At 37.5% G+C, this 20,967-nt stretch overlaps 1 protein-coding gene across 1 annotated transcript in view; it reads left to right on the top strand.

Annotated features, from left to right (window-relative positions):
• Positions 1–2,937: 2,937 nt before the first annotated feature.
• Positions 2,938–20,967, top strand: part of LOC117294637 (fibrocystin-L-like) — a 59,612-nt gene continuing 41,582 nt past the window's right edge. Inside the window, exons 1-9 of the mRNA XM_033777137.1 lie at positions 2,938–3,239; positions 11,636–11,719; positions 14,301–14,442; positions 15,166–15,250; positions 16,473–16,530; positions 17,014–17,119; positions 17,858–17,911; positions 18,259–18,332; positions 19,974–20,087. Of these exons, the coding sequence (XP_033633028.1) occupies positions 3,167–3,239; positions 11,636–11,719; positions 14,301–14,442; positions 15,166–15,250; positions 16,473–16,530; positions 17,014–17,119; positions 17,858–17,911; positions 18,259–18,332; positions 19,974–20,087 (790 nt within the window). The 5' untranslated portion in view covers positions 2,938–3,166. The remainder of the gene's footprint in view (positions 3,240–11,635; positions 11,720–14,300; positions 14,443–15,165; positions 15,251–16,472; positions 16,531–17,013; positions 17,120–17,857; positions 17,912–18,258; positions 18,333–19,973; positions 20,088–20,967) is intronic.

Raw genomic sequence — 20,967 nt, 5'->3', positions numbered from 1 at the left:
TTAAATTGGAAATTCTTCGCCTTATGTTTGCTATAAAGTTTGCCCTAGTTATGTTTGCTATCGATCCTGGAGAATTCGTGAACTCTAGCTTGATGGGACAGTCCATTGCGAGTTCAATCATACAAACACACCAAAACAAATAAAATGGTTTCCAGGCCAAACAATTTCAGCGAAAATTGATTCAGTTACGAAATCAAAATCACCCATGTTTCCCTATATTTTAGTTCATTCAAACTATTTATGGTGATATAGAAAGGTTTGCGGTAACACCATGTAATGGCTATCTCTAATAAGTTGGGGTGGTTCTGAAAAGAACCGTTGGTTTTCAACTCGACGTTTCGATCACTATGCTCTGATCGTCTTCTGGAGTTTCAGAATCACCCCGACACATTAGAGATAGTCATTACATGGTGTTACCGCAAACCTTTCTATATCGTATTTCCACCGTGCAAAGTTTTAAATCCTACTTATTTAGGTTGACTTTTTAGCTTTTATTCCATTACATTCCGACTCGTTGGCATACTATAATACACCTAATTTCGTTCTTTATTTATATCTCGTCCAGGTTCGTTTCAGACATTCAACTTTAAATGTTCACCATTTTTACTACCTTGTGTTGATGAAGTTGAATGATAATGTCATCCTCAAAATTGTAATGATCTTGTTTGTCCAGTGCAAGCTATAAACTGGTAAATTGAATTATGACTGTGTGACTTATATCTTGTACGTATACGACAAGTTACCGTGTAAGTAAGTTTGGGACTATGTAAGAACACGATACGTTTTAGTTGTGCTCATTGTCTTTTAGATGAGTTAAACAAAACAAATTCAAATTAGTTTTAAGGCTTTGAGTGTTTTTGCTTCGAAATTTAATTACCAATAGTGTCCACTGACTTTAACTGACTTTTCTCGTGTGTATCTTTGGCTGTTTACTTAACTTTTTGCTTATAATCTGTTTATTATATAATGTGAAGCACCTCGAGGCCCTTTGCAAAAGGCGCGCTCTATAAATATGTTATTAAACTTAGACACGTGACCTGAAGATAACTACTAATCTACGAGGCTGGATTGAGAATCGACTTAAAAGCTGTCCTGTCGAAGCCAATGTCGACTGGCAAATTTGTCAAAGGAAGAGTGAGCGATACCAAAACCACAATCGATCAAAGGGTTTTTGTTAACCGCAAAAAAACAAACAAATCATGTGTTAAGAGTGCAAAGCAAACAATACCTGGTTTTGGTAAACATTAATGCTAATTTGTGTGATGTTGGCGTTGTTTTGTGAAAAATTACATTTTTCTCTAAATTCTTAAAAGGGTTTTGTGACTACTTTGGGATGTAGTTTCAATAGCTACCCAGCACTCTTTACTAAGATAGGTGTTTTAGTAGTTAATTTGTGGAGTAATTACCAAAGGTATAAATAATATACCATGTCATAAAGCCAAAGCGTAAGGCATTATTCGCGCAGGGTTGATTATGGTGGCCCTGACATCATCACACATCACAAAAACTTTTGCAAACAATTTTTTATTGACGATACTTTGCGACATCGCAAATTAGCTGCAGTTTGATAGTGTGATGTTGCCCTTCATAGCCACCATAATGTTGACGATGAATCAACACATTGCAGTGGTGGTTGGTGGACAATGAGGCCGTTTTAACAAAAAGCACCCGATTACAAAAGCAGCTGCATAAGCCACAAAAACTATACCTAGGCCTAACATTAAAATAAAATAAAAACAGATATTCTAAATCAGAAGAAACTATAGATAAATAGTAAGCTTACGGTACACACAACCACGTGTAAATCTCCGGTGGACACTATTGGTAATTACTCAAAATATTTATTAGCATAAAACCTTTCTGGGTGATGAGTAATGGGGAGAGGTTGATGGTGTAAAACATTGTGAGAAACGGCTCCCTCTGGGGTGCCATAGTTTTCGAGAAAGAAGTAATTTTCCACGAATTTGATTTCGAGACCTCATGTTTAGAACTTGAGGTCTCGAAATCAACCATCTAAACGCACACAGCTTTGTGTGACAAGGGTGTTTTTTTCTTTCATTATTATCTCGTAAGTTCGATGACCGATTGAGCTCAAATTTTCACAGGTTTCTTATTTTATGCATATACTGAGATACACGAACTGTGAAGACTAATCTTTGACAATTATCAATAGTGTCCACTGCCTTTAAGTTGTACCCGCAACTCATTTATATTTTCTTCTTATTTCTCCTCCACACTGGAAAGCTTCAGCTTTAGATATTCTAAAATTACAATTTAATGCTGCCGTATTGCCTCGAGCGAGCAAATACGCAAATGAAAAGCTTATGAGTCTCCATGAAGCATAATAAATTTAAAGGGAACTTCGAGAAATCATCTCAAAGTCAAGTTCATATACTTATACACCAATAAATATGTGTCTTCGGAGAAAGACTCTGCTAGGGTCCAAACATGACATCAGGCCGTGTACATTACAAAGGTCCTTTTGGTTGGATAAGCAGTTTGCAAGAGCTAATTCTAACTTTCACTTTCAACGTTGTACGTTGATAAATAGTTCTTGCCTGGGGCGTTTTGAGCGAGTTTGATTATAGGGAACAAAACCCACGAGGGGAGACAGATATACAAGAGGAGATTTGGTTCTCTCTTGGGGAGGAATCAGAGTGACCTATGACCCAGCTTAGAAGACCATGTCCCAGTGGCCCACTTTCTAACAGAAGAAGGGGGCAGGCCCACTTATTATGTATAGAAAGGCCCCTACTCCCATTACTCAGCCATCCGTGCTTAAAAGGCTTGAATACCCATTGTCAAAACAGGGTAAATTGTGTTTGTGCCATCACCCCCCCCCCTTGAAAAGTAACTTACGCCACCACTCGGTGCAAGCCGAATATGCTGCTCTAAAGCCACCGTCTGTGTGGTTTGTCTTCATTTAATTATCTAATCTCAGTGAGCGCATAGTGGAAATCTTCATATGATATATCCAGACGAGTTATTTGCTCAAAGAATCAGGGGTGCTGTTCAACTCTTCACTGTACTCCATGGTCAAATTGACAAGGAAGGCATCCCCTAACCAGCGTCTAGTACGCCAGGGTGAAGTGGGTTTTTAGGCCACTTGTGTGGACACCGGACTGGCTCTCTTCAGTTGCGGTTTAGTGGAACGGCTTCTTCAGTCATGGCGTCCCTGACGACCAGCACGGCGCTGCTGCTGCGACTGACCGCTCTACTGACTCTGCTTGGAGTTAGTGGTAAGCTCTTTCACTTTGTCCATTTTTTTTTAATTTTTAAATAGACATGTCTTTACAGAAGTCTGAATTGAATTCCCATCTGCTAGTCTATGATATATGAACAAATGTTTGATGGGCTAGTTGATTTAGGCTTCCGTCTTTGTTGCGACACCATGTCTTTTTCTTCAAGTAGGCATCAACAAGCATTTTCTTAAAAATGTATACAGCCAGGCCGCCGAAAACGGGGTGTTGTTCGTGAGAATACTCAAGTCTTTGATAAACCTTTCGAAAAGGAAAGTTCTGCTCAATGTTCTTGTTGAGAGGTGGTTCATTAATAAGAACATATGAGCTATTCATTTTACTTCAGACAAATTGTGTTATACAGCATTAGTAAAGATACAAAAGCATAATTATTTAATTGTAGGCTGGAAGCTAACTGATTATAAAGTTTACTGAGAGCGATGTATAATGAATCCAAGTCATAATTCGAGAAATGTATTTGAAAACAAAAACCACCACGAAACAGCTGACATCGCTAACAGCCAAAAGAATGGACAATGTGTTCACATGCTGAACATTTGCCATGACTTTTCATTATCTTCTCCTGACTCGCTCGCCCAACCGAATAAGCCTAGCTTTCATATACTTGAAAGCATACTTTATAGCATTGTATAAAGGTATGTGGTTGATCATCCAAAAATGCGACTACTTTGTCAACTCTCACCAATCCAGTACAACGCCTTTAATTTTGATCCTCTGGGGAAAAGGGTTTCTTTTGAGAACGTTTCTTGCTTTATATTGTACTAGCGAGGAGTGGTATTTTTGGAATTCGGGAATAATATTCATTAACCGCAAACTAGAGTTTCGGAATTCAAGAGACTTTTCAGTTTCAAAAAGGGCTGTCCTGCCGCAAATCCCACTTACTTAAGTGGTGTTTGAAGCTTTGCACGTATATAGCGACATAAATGTGTTATGAACTATAACCAATGTTATTTTCAACTGTCTTTGTCCGTATGTACTTTATTCGTTAAAACGTGATGCTATTTTATCAGTTGCTTCGTAATCTCCCATGAGACAGTAAACAAAGTTAATCCGAACCACACACGGACATTTTTGTCAGAAGAAAAACAACCCAAACTGTTAAAAAGTGTACATATCAAATTGTAACCCCAAGTTAATAACCATCTCCATGATTAGGTTTCAACCCGAGACTTGTCAGAATAAAACATGAGACAAAGATAATAAGATTACATTGGATTACAACATCACAATAATTAATCATGCTTGATCAGCTTAGCTGGGTGATTAGTAATTGGATTAGAACAATAATGCAAAATTTAATCTGGGTTGTTTAGGAGCAAGGCGTTAACCTCTTTCGTACAAATATTTCTAACTAGAAATCAATTACTTTCAAAGTATAAAGAAAATTGTGTATCAAATGAGTACCTGGACCCTTTTATCCCAAAGCTCTCTTATATCAAATTTACACCAAATATGCAGCCGTCGATTTCACCAAACTCTTCCTAACTTAGGATTAATCTTAGGACTTAGGACTTGAGTTCCGTATCCAAATACGTAGGAAACATTGAACCCATCCTAAGTTAGGACGGGTTACTCGTCCTAACTCGAGTTAAGATTAATCCTAGAGTTTCGTGAAATCGGCTGCTGGCCCCTTTATTAAGCAAAAACAATTCCGTATGGCTGTACCATAGGTTGTATTGTAAACTTAGGTGTCGTTCCTGCAAGGCAAAGTTGTTGAAAGACTCCCGACTGGCATCCCAACAACGATACTGACAAACTATAGGTAAACCGCAAACATTTAAACGTCTTTGTCCGTTTCAAATAGTTGTTGTAGATACTGATTGCATAGCTGATGTAAAATCTAAATTTAAGACAAGAAGTCTGCCTAATCCATTGTGTTCACTATCTTTTTCTTATCGGAATGATAAAAATGTATGTGTACAATGCTTGCTTGCCCTGGGGATGGAGAGTCATTTTACCAGGGACCTCCACGGGTCTGGGTTGCCCATCAAAATAATAGGCAGGCAATGCTTCTCTTTTTCTCCATGGGATCAGCCAATATTTTGTCCTTTCATTTGTTGTTATCATCCCTACCGTCAAACCAAGTCCCAGTGCGTGTATATTTTGTGGTGGTATGATTTATTTGCCCCATGTCTCAATTTGCCACAGAGTGTCACACTTCAGAATGTTCTGAAGTTTACTTTACATACACACACATTTTTTCAAAAGTAAAAATCTGGAGTAATATTTCCCTTATCGGTCTCATATTTGCTTTTGGATTTGTACCTATTGCTATTGGGCTATAAAAACATTTTGTTATACAACTAATGCATACGATTTATAGATATTTTAAGTCGTGGGCGAAACCAGTATTTCAAATCAATATGGACACTTCAGACGAAATATGTTATCAGGAAATTTATGACCATTATAAACTGTACACAAAGTAGGCGATTTCTTGTCGGGGTTATTAGCTTTATTTATTTAAAGCGTCATGAACGAATACGTTTCACTACTGAGCGATCGAAACACTCGCGGTCGGCGAGAACGCTTAGCTGCTCGTTTTTATTAAAAACATTTAATAAACATTATTGATTGTCACGCCATTAACTTCAAAATTCATTAAAAAAGATTCTCATATTGACTTGTTTTTGCTGCTTATTTTATAATAACGTCAAGTTTATAGGGGACTGCATGGGACCATGATCAATAATGTTTCGGATATTATTATTCGCTCCGGATTTTCGGCAATATCTCAAAGACGCAATCAAAACTGGTGGCTGTGTGTTGATGTTATTACATAGGCCCATATTAAAGAATTAAAACAATCGAATGATATCGAAAGCCTTTGCCTTTATATCTCTTCATGTTAATTCATTTGCCCAAATCGTCATTTTTCTTTCGATAATTGCCAATCCTGGCTATATGATTTCCACCTGCGTGACACCACAGTGGAAATTACAATGGCCAAATCGTAATTTGCTTTGACTTAGCGTTATCATCACAGTTGCAGACTTCCCGTTTCCATAAAAATCCTAGACGTTTATAGAACTGATGATTAGAATAAAACAACGCCGCCATTCTTCTACACTGATTTGCTAATAGTGAACAAGTCGCTGGAAATGCAAAGTATACCTTTGGTTTTTGTGACCGTTTGATGAACGTATTGGTATACATGTGGAAATTTCATTTCAAAAAGTGGTCCCGTTTTGTAAATCAAGCCTATCACCGAAAATGTATCGCCAAATTATACCCAATTTGTGATGGAGACAATTCCTTCAGGGCAAACAAAATATTTATTGATCTGATATTATAATGACACAATAAAAACAACATTCAGTGACCCTATAACCAATTTTTGGAAGATTTAGTTGTAAATGCATAATTAATCATTCTGGGTCTATAGTATATTGCCTTTACAAAATTTAAGGTGAACAATGTCAGATGCACTCTCGTTGCCTAGCAACACCTTCTATATCCAAGATGCACGGTGCGTTACATAATCTAGCCGGACCGTAAATAAATGAAGTAAATCAGATACGATTGCATTCGCACACGTAAAGAGCTTGCATGGAGAAAAACACAAATATATTATGCTGATTACATGCTTTATATTCAATACGGACTATAGTGGGACGACGAGCATTTTTCATGTTCTTGATCGAGTGGCGGGATGAGTCATAGCGACCGGGCGGGGGTGAAAAGCTTCGGTCGGGGACTCTGAGTCGATGAAGACGCAAGACCTTGGCCTGCGCCATCTTTCTTAACCTGCAATTCCAGGAAATGTGTGAATGTCAAACGTACAAATTTAATTTAATGTGTATAGAACTGCACTCTATGCGACCGTCGTTGGCTCAAAGGCAAGGTTGAAATTATATGAAGGAAAACAGAACACGTCAAAAAGATATAGAAAACGTTATAAAATCGAATACTTCAGTGGGTATACATGTCTATATTTTATGCGAGAGTCAACTCAAAGGCATGGTTGAGGTGCCTATAATGGACATATTCAAGAAGTTCTTATCTATTGAAAACATTTAAACAAAGACATTAGTGTTTGGCAAGTATAGGCCTAATTGCATGAAAATAGTATGCTCTCGGAAAACCCAGCACTGTTTGGCCAATATGAGTTACATTTTGTTTTAATAACATTAATTATAACTATGAATATATTATGTGATTGCATCTTTGAATTATTGACACATATTCACTATTATGGGCTACAGTAGTCATTAAACATTTTTGTATTTTATAGTGCTCGTCGGTGATGTAGTATAAGTTCATATAGCTGCTTAAGAACAAAAGGTAGCTAACCACAAATAATATGCTTACCGGAATATGACTACCAGCCAAAATACAATTTCCCATGTACACTCTATGACTGATATACTGCTTATTTCCAAATAGCAAAAACAAAATAGCAATATTTTCTATGAATTGCGCTTACAGAAAAGAACCTTATATTAACTTCCACGCAACGTCCAACGAGCAAACATTTAATTAACAATTTATTATGTCAATATTTGCCTTGCTCTTTGATCACGTTGAGACTTAATTGGTTTATCTGCTTATACATTGGTTACCAATGAATGACTCAAGTGTGTGCTTTGTAACTGCTTTCATTTGAGATCATGTAGGCCTATATTATATGCCTAAACAGCGCATTCCATTGAGTGGAAGTTGTACTTGAAATAAAAACATTCCAGATATCAGTGGAAGACAGGTATATAAAAAGAGTTCGTGCGGGCAAACCCAATTTGAAAGTGTATCCTGTCTTGCTTCGTTTGTTCGTTCGTTCATGTATTATGTTTCGTTTGGCCCTCAAAACCCTGATAATAAAACAAATAAAAAATCATTAGGAATATTAAGGGTTTCCTTATAAATAGTCGGTTTAAAGCAGATTGCCTTGAGCTCGTCATAGCGTGGGGATTAGTAAAGTTGACGTTTCGTTGAAGCATTATATCATGAAATAGATTAAGGGTTTGCAACTTGGCAGGTTTAAAGAAGATTGCCTCGAGCTCCTAGGATCATCTCGGATAAAGAAGTAGCCCCCACCCCATCCACACACACACGATTCTAATGATTGACCAAATAGGGCAAGGGGAGAAGCTGATCAAACTTTATGGATTATACCGGAAGATGAAAGTACTGTTCTCTTTTGCGTCCGTTTCTAATTACCAGGCACCCTCTGTGGTGTCTATTGATCACCTACCGCCGAAACACTGACCCTTAATCATGGCACTCCACAACCCTCATTGTTGGTGTGGCCCCATCATCCTCCAAACACATGCACGGCTGCCCAAATTACTCGTAAACTGACTAAACTGACGTCAAACCAATACCCCGTTTACAATCAAACCGGTGGCGAACAATCGTCTTTATTTATTGTTTTTGCCCCGTTGCCATGGCGCTCGATATAAGCTGGTTTTGTCCAGTACGCGTCTCAAGGATGTCGTAGGACAAAACGATACAATCGCTATTTCTCCGGCTTTCTGTTGTTCGCGGTTCTCACCTCTATAATTGCAATTGTATTTAACCCATAAGTCCAGTCGTTAATTCGGATTTGAAGAATAGAAGGAAAGCCGTATCTGCTTATTTAATCTATACGTCATCGAGTACGGTTTTTTTTACAACCGCGTAAAAAAAGGTGTCTACAACTAACACCGTTCAGTTGACGAGTATAACTAATTTAAGCCAATAAAACCATACACAATTTAACGACCTATTCTGTATCTGCAATACGAAATTATTGTTAGGAAAGGAAATGAAGGCACAAAGTGCAGGTGTTTTCCTTGTTGGAATATGAACATCTCAATCTCGATATTTTGCGTCACAAAATGAGACAATCCGTTGCACCGCGAAATGTAAAGTACGTGTAAAGTCCGGCTTCGTGAAATGAATTCTCATTTATTTGTGTATAATATTGTTTCATATGCTTTAATCGATGTATAAGCGGTTAATTGTTATCATAAGGTGTGTTGATCGGACATTCAATAATACGCCTTATTCATTAGAATTATGGGAAAACCCCATACTTTCGAAACCCAAAACTTGACCCCCTTTTGAAATCCGGCAGGGCCCAAGCGCGTAGCATGCGAACCAATTCATCATCGAACCCGCCTTCCCTAAAGTTACAAAATAATTCACTTCTAAACAGGCACCTCTGTGGGGGGTTTGTTCGATTAAGTGGTCACTTAGTTTGACTGTAGGTTCTCTTTTGTTTCAAATCAATTATAAATGTGAGTTGTTTTACAGTAAAGACAGCGGAAACAGAATTATTCGCCTTTGAGTGAAACCGTTCCTCTTTGGTTTGACCGAACAAAGGTTTTCGACCGTACCTGGTAGGGTCACTCATTATAAAAAGTCTTGCCATTCAACCATTGTTCGGACTCTTTCTTCAATAGATCGTGCAGGTCTTGGGTGTATTGAACATTTTTTGTGACAACTTTTATTCCACCAACATTGCTTTGCCGGGTCCTATATGTTGGAACTTTGCGAAAGACTAATACTTCACCATGCAGACCCTCGTGATCAACAACACTGTCCGAACGCCCATTGAAAACAAAACCATTTTTTATTCACCATTTTGTTTGTCTGTCGTGTAGAGTATTGGTGTGACAAAGGGGGGGGGGTCAACCCATCCCAATTGGTGTCTTGCTGCCGTCCCGTTTGAAATAAATACTTTTAATATAAACACATACCAGTTATTGGTACATTCTAAGCTTTTATGCAGAAATGTCTTTTAAAGCATTCGCTACGAATCATGCAAACATGATTGTGACTGACAATGTCAGACTATCGTAAAGCATAGAATATAACATGGCATACTATAAGCAACAGCGCGGAAGGACAATATGACAAATGCAAACATAAACTTTATAGTTTTGATTGAACAAGTGCCACCTAGAAAAACATTAGTTATTCAAGTCTCGCACGTAGCCCTACACATCGAAAACAAGAAAACAAGCCGTAACAAAGATTTGTTTTTCCACTTTTATACAAAATACTATTTTACATGAAAATACGCATTACCAACCACCATAAATCTTTCCCCTAGTTTTGTCGGTGTCATAGATTAATTCATGTCACGACTATAATTTGCACAAACAAGCGTCCGTAGATACCGGCGGGCCGTCAAAGACTAACTTTATGACAGCATAAACTCGTGCAAATAATGGAACAACGATAACACGAAAAGAGAGTTGGGAGTTACATCAAATCAAACAATGGGTGCTATTATAATGATTGATGGTGATGAAATTTTGGAACCTCTGGTGAAATGACTTTGTGAAGTCTTCTTATGTGTCTTCTTATGTGTCACAAGTTGTAGACTAATATCTTTCTATGAAAACAAATCTTCCCTTTAAATTATATTTATCCAAAGTAGCCCCCCCCCCTTCATTATACTTGAAAATAAAAAATATTAAATTTGTATGACTATAATTTTAACATTTATAAAAATAGCAAACGATTTGTCCATTCTACCAAATTCACTATAATAACTTTAAAGGCACCTGGAAATAGATTTGTTTTTTTCCTTCAAACATTAGAGTATATGTTCCTGAACAATAAAATAATGTTTTGAGTAATTGTTTTTGACGATTTATATGTTTAACAAATTAAATAAAGTTGTGTGGGGGTGACTCCGCGTACCCCTTTTGTGACGTCAATCGAGGAAGACTTTGCCTCGATCGAACATCGAACACACGTACGTGCAAGTACATTCAAGTCCTGGACGTGAGTTTGTACGTTTGAAAAAAAAACATTCTTGCATTTTTCCGGCAATGTCAACCAGGTGTATTGCTGCTGGATGCAGCAAAACAACTAAAGATGGTGTCAGTTTGCCAAGTTGTCCGGTCCGACGTCTTTTCCAGCGCTGTGCGGCAAACACTTCGAGCCGTCGTGCTTCGAGAATCCGGAATACTCTACACATTTTTACATGAAGAGAAAAGTTATTTTCTAAAACATGACGACATCCCAATAATTTTTCCAGCTAGTGGGGAAGTCGAAGAAGGTACCTGAAAGACGTAACGAACCTAAAGGAGCATTTGCCTATAACGTGAAAAAAAAATCAGGTATTGTTTCAACTTTGAGGGCATGTTTTTAGCTTGCGCCAAGCGTCAGTATGCTGTGTTGGCACTGCATGCGATTCATCGCGCCTCGATTGACGTCACGAACAGCGCCCTCTCGGGTCGGGCCTTTTTTCCAATTTGTAAATAACATGGAAACTAGTTTATGTAAACCTTAGTTAGTTGTTTATTCATATTCCACTCATCAAAACAAATATTTTAGTGACAAAAGCTTTTTTTTGACAAAATACCACTTCCAGGTGACTTTAATGGTTTTATTAATATTTAGTATTTTATCTTTCCCCTCCTTTTACCTTTTACTTACAGTAAGTGGATCATCCCGAGTAACGTCTATCTCACCGACCTCCGGCAGTGTGGCCGGGGCAACTCGACTGACCATCTACGGTGAAGGTAATACACGTCAGTTAGTGTAGTTTTATCATCTTTTTACACTTTGTATTCTCTGTATATTTTTCTGTAATAATGAAGATAATGCACTTCTTTTGGTATGTTTAGTAAATAAATGCACACATAAAAGCATATCAAACATAGAGTATTGCGAAATGCACTAACTTGAAACGCTCGATGTTCGATTGCAGTTGAGTGAAGTTAGTGAACATTCATAAATACCTCAGACAGTTTCGCTATTCCTATTGGGGGAGAGCGCGTCACGTGGGTGTATATAAACCTTTGGGCGTGACACGCGAGCTTGCACCTGTTCTTATGAGACAGTTTCTTCATTCCTATTGGTCGAGAGCAACGGCTGAAACAGTTGTGCCACATCACGCGATACGCGCAACGCGCACAGCATTCCCTTATAAGGAGTTGTTTACCCGAGGGGGGCGGGGGGGGGGGGGCTTTACCATTTTACAGCTGGAGGGATGTTGTGTTGAAAGAAATCATTAAACAATTATAATTTTTTCATTTATTTTATTTTTTGACTAAAAAGTGTTGATGTTTTTGACCGAAAAGGTATTTATGAATGGGAATCAAGCGTGTTAAATCGGTTTTCAACTAGTGGTTTAAACCCGCCGAGGTCTGGTTCTTGATAATTTATCTCGACTTTGTCTCGGTAAAGTTATCAAGAACCAGGCCTCGTTGGGATTAAACCACTAGTTGAAAACCTCTTCGCCACACATTGATTCCCTTAGTAAATGTTGAACGATCTCTTCATCAAATACCAAATGATTTAAAACTGTTGATTTTTTTTCCGAAAAAGTGGCTGTAGACTTTGTTCCTTTAGGCCTAGTATATATAATATTGAAGAACAGACTGATGTTTTTTATTTCCAAAATTGCATATAATTAATTGGGAACCTTTGGGGGAAAAAACACAAAAGCCAAGTCATTATCGATCCTCTACAGCAAACACCCCCACACGTCAATAAGTGCCCGAGGGCCACAGAGTTATTAACCCCAACAATCACGCCTTCCCATTCTTTTAAATAATCCGCCATTGGAACAAGCAAAGCCATTTGTTCAAGTTACATAATGTTTACACCCAAGCCATGGCGACGTAGCAAGCATCACATCAGGGGTAAAGACTACAACAACGTGACCGAAGAATAGAACTGCACTTTCTTATAAAGGTGCAAGGAAAACATGTCTTTGTTCCTGTGTTTACGGATTGGTTTGAGAGAACAGGCATTGAATCGGGAATGTTTGCTAGGAAGTCCTGGTATATAACGGGCACATCTTATAATCAATACTGGTATGAGTTCGATAATACAAATATAAAATCAGGTGTTAAGATAATGGTCCTTCCTCTTTAATTTGTTGATTTTAATGAGAATAGTATGTTTATTTTAAAGGGTCTGGGTACTTTTTGTAACACAAAACACAATGTCCACAGATTTACAGTAAACTTACACAGTTTGAAGATATTGACGGTGGAAAGCTTACTCGCTGAGGTGATGTAGTTTTTGACAAATGAATAATGAATCACAGTTATGGGGAAATACGTGAATTGAATGCATTGTTATATGAAATAATAATTGAATTAATCTTTAATAGTGAAATTTACCGGCAAGAAAACCTATCAAGGAACTTGCATAGACAGAGGCCTATTAAATACAAAAAGCTTCAAAGTACAGTAATGTTCATGATTGATTTGTGTCTAGCATCGGATGGCATCTAATAGCATCGAATGTTTGCACATTAATCAATAACATAAATACTCGCCTGTGACATTAACGATCATAATATACTATTGACTTTCGTTCCCCCTAAAACGACTATCTAGAGTCTGTACAATAGTGATTTGATCGTTATAATTAGCCTGGCACTCGGTTGCCCAAAATGTTTTCAAGGTGGAATATAGATTGGTTTAGCTGACACATAAGTCCGAGGCATGAATTCATGTTTCTTGTGATTAAACCAGGGAGCCTACATATAAGTCACCGCGGTCAAGTGGTTATAGACTGCAAACTTCCAACCACAAGGTTGTAGTTCGAATCCCCCCGATAACCGCTGATTTCACAATGACGAGAATAAATATTGTCGTCTAGTTACTGAATCACAATTTCTTGATTCGTGCAGTTCCTAATCATGGATGTTAAACCAATGTTGTAATGAGAGAGATTGGCTGTTAGTGTTTATAATTATATCCTCCCGCGGCAGTTGCCGATTTGCCTATACCTTTAAGAATGCAAACAAAAGTAAGATAGCCCGATAGCACTACCAGTGATCCGTGTTTTAGTGATGTATTTTCATAAAGTTTTCTGTCATTTTATTGGTTCAATAGATGTACTTTATTTCCATGTTTACATCGATCATAAACATGTATTTTTATATTTTCAAGTAAACCGTCATGATATCATGATGTCATCCATTCATCGCTGGATTGGACAACAAATGAACAATCCCCAGCCACACATGTTGCTTTCCAACAGTTTATAACAACCCCATCGTCATGATGTTATTATTGCTTTTTGGTGTGTTCCTTCCTATTTTTTCCCGAATTAGCCAAACACAAATTATGTTTCGGTTCCCAGAATTTTCTCCGGATCCCTTTAGTTTTGGAGGCGGCAATGAAGACAAAGGTAACTTGGTGTACCTAAGAACCGAGTTCAACACCATCGAGTGCGATGTTTTACCTTACTACAGCAACAAGGAGAAGATTGTTTGCGACACGAGGTAACGTCTAAACTATACATTTGTGTTTATAAAATTTATTTATTTCAAGATCTGTATACAGGATACATAATATCAGCACAACGGCTGTTTTACATTGTGGTTATGTGTCTTTAAAATGAGAATAATGAAAAACATTACTTGCGAGTGTACTTATACAGAGAAAAATGGTTTAACAAATTTTAATTAGAAAAACAACAAGATGGGTAAAAATAAACATAAACATTAAAAACTTAATTAAAAAAAACATTAAAAACTGAACGGCTGGATACGCTGTTTGAACAAATCTCTCTACTACTTCACACTAAGTATTGTGATGTTATTCAAATTACGATGGTTTGGGTACTCGGGTTGATTGTATCTTTCCTGACCTTCCACCTATAGACCCCCGTGCGACTCACGCCGCGGCGGGAGCACTATGTGGATTGGGTTTTCAGACCCTACCTGACTGTGTGGGGTTCATCTTTAATAAAACTACCTTGGGTTTCCTCAAATATCTTAAACGGAAACGTCCTTTATGTTATTCTCTCGTGGGGTTTCTTGGCTAGTATGGCGATAAAATTCGCTTTTCTAGGAGTCATTGGCTTCCGCTTCCGCCGAAATTAAATTTAATTAAACTGTGATGGCTGCATGTTTTGAAGGGTTTCAAAATAAATGTGACTTTTTACACATTGAGAGTTTACTATAATAGTCATGCCGTATTGTCTTTTGTTCTTTTGTTCACAGGTCTGTGGGTGAAGAGGGAGAATACAGTATTTACGTCATCGTAGATGGCGTGCCAGTGGAGTCTTACTGCAACTGCAAATACAAAGTAGGCACAATGTGTCTTTTAATAAATCTAATTCATCTTTGAATAAAATGTCATGCTTTCACATTTTTCTTCAGCCGCGCCACGCATCTGGAACTCTCTACCACTTAATCTTCGATCTTGTCTTTGTACCGCAAAATTCAAGTCTCTTCTAAAAACTTATCTTATGTCACAGGTTTTCAAGGATTAATTTTGTTGTGTCTGTTTTTTTCTTTGTATTACGTTTTGTTTTTGTTTTGTGTTTTTTTGGTTTTACTGCGCCTTGAACACCCAGCATGGTGGATATGTGCGCATTACAAGTCCTATTATTATTATTATACAAAATAGGCCTACTATACCTTTAACAAAGATGCGTTTTACAGAGTTTTGGGTAAATAAGTTCCATCAAAATGCAACAGAGTTTAAAGAAAATAAGTTGCGTTGAAATACACAGCACCTAAACGGCCCTTGGACGTTTACGGTTTGAATAAATGTCCGTTAACGGCAGTACAAATGTGTCTCTTTCCTGTTGGTGGTCGTCTGATGGTCCAACTGCCCTGTAAACACTGCGCATACACGTTCGCGCAGGTGAACTTGCCTGAAAATACCTTGAACTTGTAATGCCATGAATTATATAACTTCGGCAGGTGCTCGTTTTACGGTTGCTATGGCAGTGTCACAACAAAACAAGATTAAAACACCTACGTCCTTGATATTAATTGCAATTTAGTTTACGCTTGAGTTAAGACTCAATGTTGCATTAAGACGGCAGTATTGAAGAGGTAATTTGTGTTGTAACAGTGATAAACCTCAGAAGTGTCAGTGACCTCTCTAAAAAATTGTTATAACAAGCAAAAATGAATCAAGTCTGAATTCAAAATCATGGTAACATAGGTTCTCATAGGCCTATATTATATGGTTTATTGTAAAATGATTCGACTAAAAGCGCCCATAGAGGCTGAACAAGTTTACATTAAAACTAAAGGCTGTTGTATTATAGGCCTTCAATAAAGTTACCAATTATTAATTGTGATTATCAAAAACGTGGGCCCTTTTTACAAAATGTGGTGTTTTACTTTTTTTCGGTGAACTTAACATTAAAAAAAGTGTTTTTTGTTAAACGGTAGGATAGACTTGGCTATCACAAATGCTCAGAAAAAATTTAAGACACCGATATCCCCATGGGGAAAAGAAACGGAAGACTTCTCATTTTGCTTTCTTTCTGTCTATTTTATATTCACAACAGTATAACAACGGCAACACTCCAACCATCAATTCCATCACTCCCCCCAGTGGGTTGCCAGGTATGATTCCGTTTAATTTTGAGTCTGTACCCTTCATTGATAATTATTAATTAACAGAAAATTTGATTTTATTATAATTCAATAGACGCTCATATATCACATAACCGTTTGTTTGTGGACGCCTATAAAAAACACTCGAATGAGTTTGGTGGTTTGAAAACGAAAATTCTCGGGCACGTTTTGCTCACTTACGATAATATCAACAACCTGTAGATTGGTCTAGCTTTCTTTACTTCCCATTGTATATGGGTTTTCTCTTGGGTGGATCAACTTGGTGTCCCGCAACTATGAAACCTTGACTACTAAATCATGTCATTGGCCGTAGAGTTTTAGAGTTATATAACTGAAATGCGACTCAAGGCCAACAAGTTCCTAGATATTTGCCTGATCAGTCGTTGCCTTGAAAGCATGACAAAGCACCTTTCGCTGCCAATGATATCTTATATTTTCACCAATTGGTTTACGACACTTTTATGATAACAGGAACACATGTTGTGATTGATGGCAGAATCATAACCGATGTTTATGATCCGAGTAAAGCACTGGAAGACGAAGACGATGAATATGAAAACAAAAAACAGATTCTCAGGTATGGTTTAAATAAAACAAAGATGACATAATAATCTATGACAATAGAATAAACTACACACCACCTAAAGTTGGTCTTTTGATGTGCACCGAAAGTTATTGGACCCTACAGCAGTTTACGCCCGAGGCCCCCACAATTTTTACTCAAAGAAACAAACAGACACATATAACAGAATATAACATCTTGTTGTTGTTTGTCTTCAAAATAAACTACACAACAATTGTCAAAGTTTGTTAGTCTGTGAGATAAATCTTAGTAGAGTAGGCCGCCTAACCTCTGGAACTTGAAAGTGAGTTGCCGTTACTGAGATCTAGCAGACGACGCAGCGTGTTTGTTCAATCCCACACTGCATTTCACTTAAAATGGCAGCGCCCTGTATGCAAAAAGACGGCAGTGTTAGTGAATAAATACATCACGGTTAACTACTTTTCTGCAGGGATATCCCGGGTTCCAAGTATAAATTTAACATCTTTATACATTGAAGTGTTGTTTGATATTGCTAAGTCATGGGATCGTGATGGTGTGAACGTATTTCCAGTCTGTCTAGTTCAGTTAGTTTTTCCAGAATTCCACCCAGCCAGCGCGTAGCATGCAGTGTAACTGTAACCGCATATGACACGTCCGCTGTACACACACGTAGCGTATTGTACTACAATTAGTATACACAGTTGTCTTCGACACTAGTACAAGTAGTAGTATTCCTTTTGTAATTGTTTGTTGTTTGAAATTGTATTCCAGAATTTATTGGGGAAACTACCAGTGTGACCCATTTGATCCAGAAACTGATGAGTTGTAAGTAAATTCATTATTCATGATTTATTATGTTGTCAGAAATTCAAATTGAATAATTTAATTAAATTATACTTTATTTTTTTTTAAAGTAAATAGTATAGAGACTAGCTAGACAACGGCTAGCCTTGAGCTACCAAGTAATGTTTCTCCCTACCTTTCACTACATGTCCCTATAATACCAATCATTATGGTAACTAACTGGGGAATGTGATCTGAATAATGTGCACATTACAGGTCTTATTGTTATATTATATTTATTATGATTATTTTATAATTTATTATTAAATCCCTCAGTATGTGTACTTCTATGGTTCATCCTTGCATTTTTCTTGCTCCTTTTCTAAAAGGTACAATATCTCCTTGGATAGCGTGGATTCCACGGATGGAACCATTGAGTGTGTTCCCAAAGGAACATTTGTCGGTTAGTATTGTGAATCTTTTATTAATATTTGAAGAAAAACAAATTCATATGTGAGATGACTGAAATTGCTTATATTAGGTGGTTGCTGTTTTATTTTCATTGATATGTGGGCCTACAGTCGAATTAACTAAGTTGCAAGCGGAATACAAAGTTCCCCTTTAAGTTATCAAGAACTCAAATTTGTAGAGTGGAAAAGGTGGGTAATGCCTGCTTAGAAGATTTCTACATGTGACACTGACATCTGAATGACATCTACAAAAGCCATGTAAAAAGTACAATTGTTTATCTTTCCACCCAGAACCACTACAGTTACTCCTTAGAATACTCTTTCATTATAATATAGGTGTTTGGGGTTGGTTTTAAATGCCCTGCATATTTAACCTTATTCACTATTCCTACCGTTTATCGGCCCAGTCGAGTTACAAATCAATGACGCATTTTTATCAAAGGAACAAACACCAAACTGACCATGATGTATTCTAACATCATAGCAACACATTCTGAATGAGCATGTAACCCGGTCACATCGTTCCACAATGCAATAAATCTTGCACATTCCCACAGACTTTCCCTACCAAATAAGTGCCAAAAGGTGGTCCCAAAAAAGATCTAAAACTTGAGCACACTCTTTTCCTCTATTTCCCCCTCTAAAAATCATGAGATTCACATAACACGTACATCATGACATTATGTGGAGGGGGTACACCATCGACCTGATACTTCATGAAAGCAATTGCCTCCTTGCCCCCTGGTCAATGCCTTGGTGGTGCTTGAAATGCTCCAGTTTCCCCTACAGGGTGACTCTTAACCGAGAAGAAAATGCCTCGATGCCCTTGCTCTTTCAAAAGCGAAGCATACAGGCCTGCACCATGCTACTTATCAAGCACCAAGTGGTTTGGATCATTGGACTTAGTCAGGCGGATTCAAACTCCATCATTGTGTAGCATTGACAATCCTACAACTTGATAACCTGATTCATTACACACTGATAGTCACTGTAAGCAGTCATGCGGCTCAAAAGGAAAAAAATACCTGGTGTGCAAGTTCAGCGCTTATGGAACTTACTAGATATACAATAAAAGCATTTTGTTATGACAACTGAAGATTTCAACCAACCGTGAAATGAAGCACCATGTGTGGGGCCTTTAATGTGCCAAGTACGCATTAACAATAACGGTTTTGAGAGAAGGACTCAAAGCTAAATTGCAAAGTAAATACTGATTTACTTGCGGTTATTATTAATAATAATATTGCAAATATTTCTGGCTGAAACCAAGGAGCCCTCAAGAAGTCCTTGCAAGTACCTGTGAAGAGAAAGTATGGAGGAAATATTAGTTTTAGAAATCCCAATGTGTTCACACTGGACTGAGTGTAAGGCAAGACCCAAACTTGACTGAGACATCTTAACTTTTCAAGTAAACAATTTTGGTTTAGAACCCTTCGTCATTTTGCTTCTCCCAAATTAAAACCCGTTTTGTGGTATTCTTTTTTGTTTGCTGTTTTATGGAACCAAGTATGAAAGCAGTTTCCTCATACATTTAAAATCAATTGTGGGTTTAAAAAACACCACTTTACTTTACAAAGTCTACATTCTGAGATATCTTGAACTGAGCTTCTAATTTTTAAATTTCTTGTTCACAGCTTCTCAAAGAATTGCTTTTCTTATCTCTGATGAGTATGGCCGTTCTTGGACTGACAAAGACGCCCTTCTTGTTAGTGGCAAGAGTAAACTGTACCACTTTCAATCCCATGCTGGTAAGTGTGTTTCCCTTTTTAAAGCACTGCTAATAGTTCAAGAGTTCTCTCTTCTTCTGAGAGCTTATGAATCTGTTTCATGTTTGTCACCAAGAATTTGTCAGTTTCAGTATCAGTACAGCTTTAACGTCTCTATGCTTTGGAAAAGGCAATACCAAAACTTTTTAACTTTTACCAAGAACTTTACCCCTTACTTTATTCTCTGGTGGCAGCCCGGGAAATAACGGCTAGCCCTTTCACACTTGAATAGCTTTACCCCTGATCTACCTGGGCATATACCCCATGGACTAGCTGTCCATGTCCTGGGTTAGCCTCCCCAGGGCTGTGTTCCACGGGGATAAGAGACATAGTGTGAAAAGGCCTTAAAATAAATTTAAACCACAAATATGATTGAATAATCTCTTAAAACAAAACCTCCAATTAGTTGCTCAGCATAGAGGTGATTGATTATATCTATTAGATTGTTTATAATCTTGGAACAAATTAAGCTGTTGCCTACCAACCAACTGCTAATAAACCAAAAAGACCCTAGTACTCTATGCAACATCAATTTTATCTTGATAATTTAAACAAAGAAACTCTCTGTGTAATCGTGTTGATAACTTATCAAGTGATTTGTTGACCTTGTTGTTAAAGTTTTTATTGCCTTTCATGACCATTTTCTAATCAATGTTTGCCAAACATTAATCTTGTTAAGAGGTGTTAAACAAGATTCAACAATAGAAATTTCCCAGGTGTCAAAATGGAAGATGGTCACTATATAGCAATTTAACCTCATAATATTTACCAAGTAGCCAGTGATCATGGACCCTTGAAAACATAAAATCTCGCTTGGGGATCACATCACAGTGTACAGTTTGTGTGGACTTTTAATATAAAA

The sequence above is a fragment of the Asterias rubens genome, chromosome 9 (genome assembly GCF_902459465.1).
Source record: "Asterias rubens chromosome 9, eAstRub1.3, whole genome shotgun sequence".
NCBI classification, from domain to species: Eukaryota; Metazoa; Echinodermata; class Asteroidea; order Forcipulatida; family Asteriidae; genus Asterias; species Asterias rubens.
This window is presented reverse-complemented; position numbering and strand designations above follow the sequence as displayed.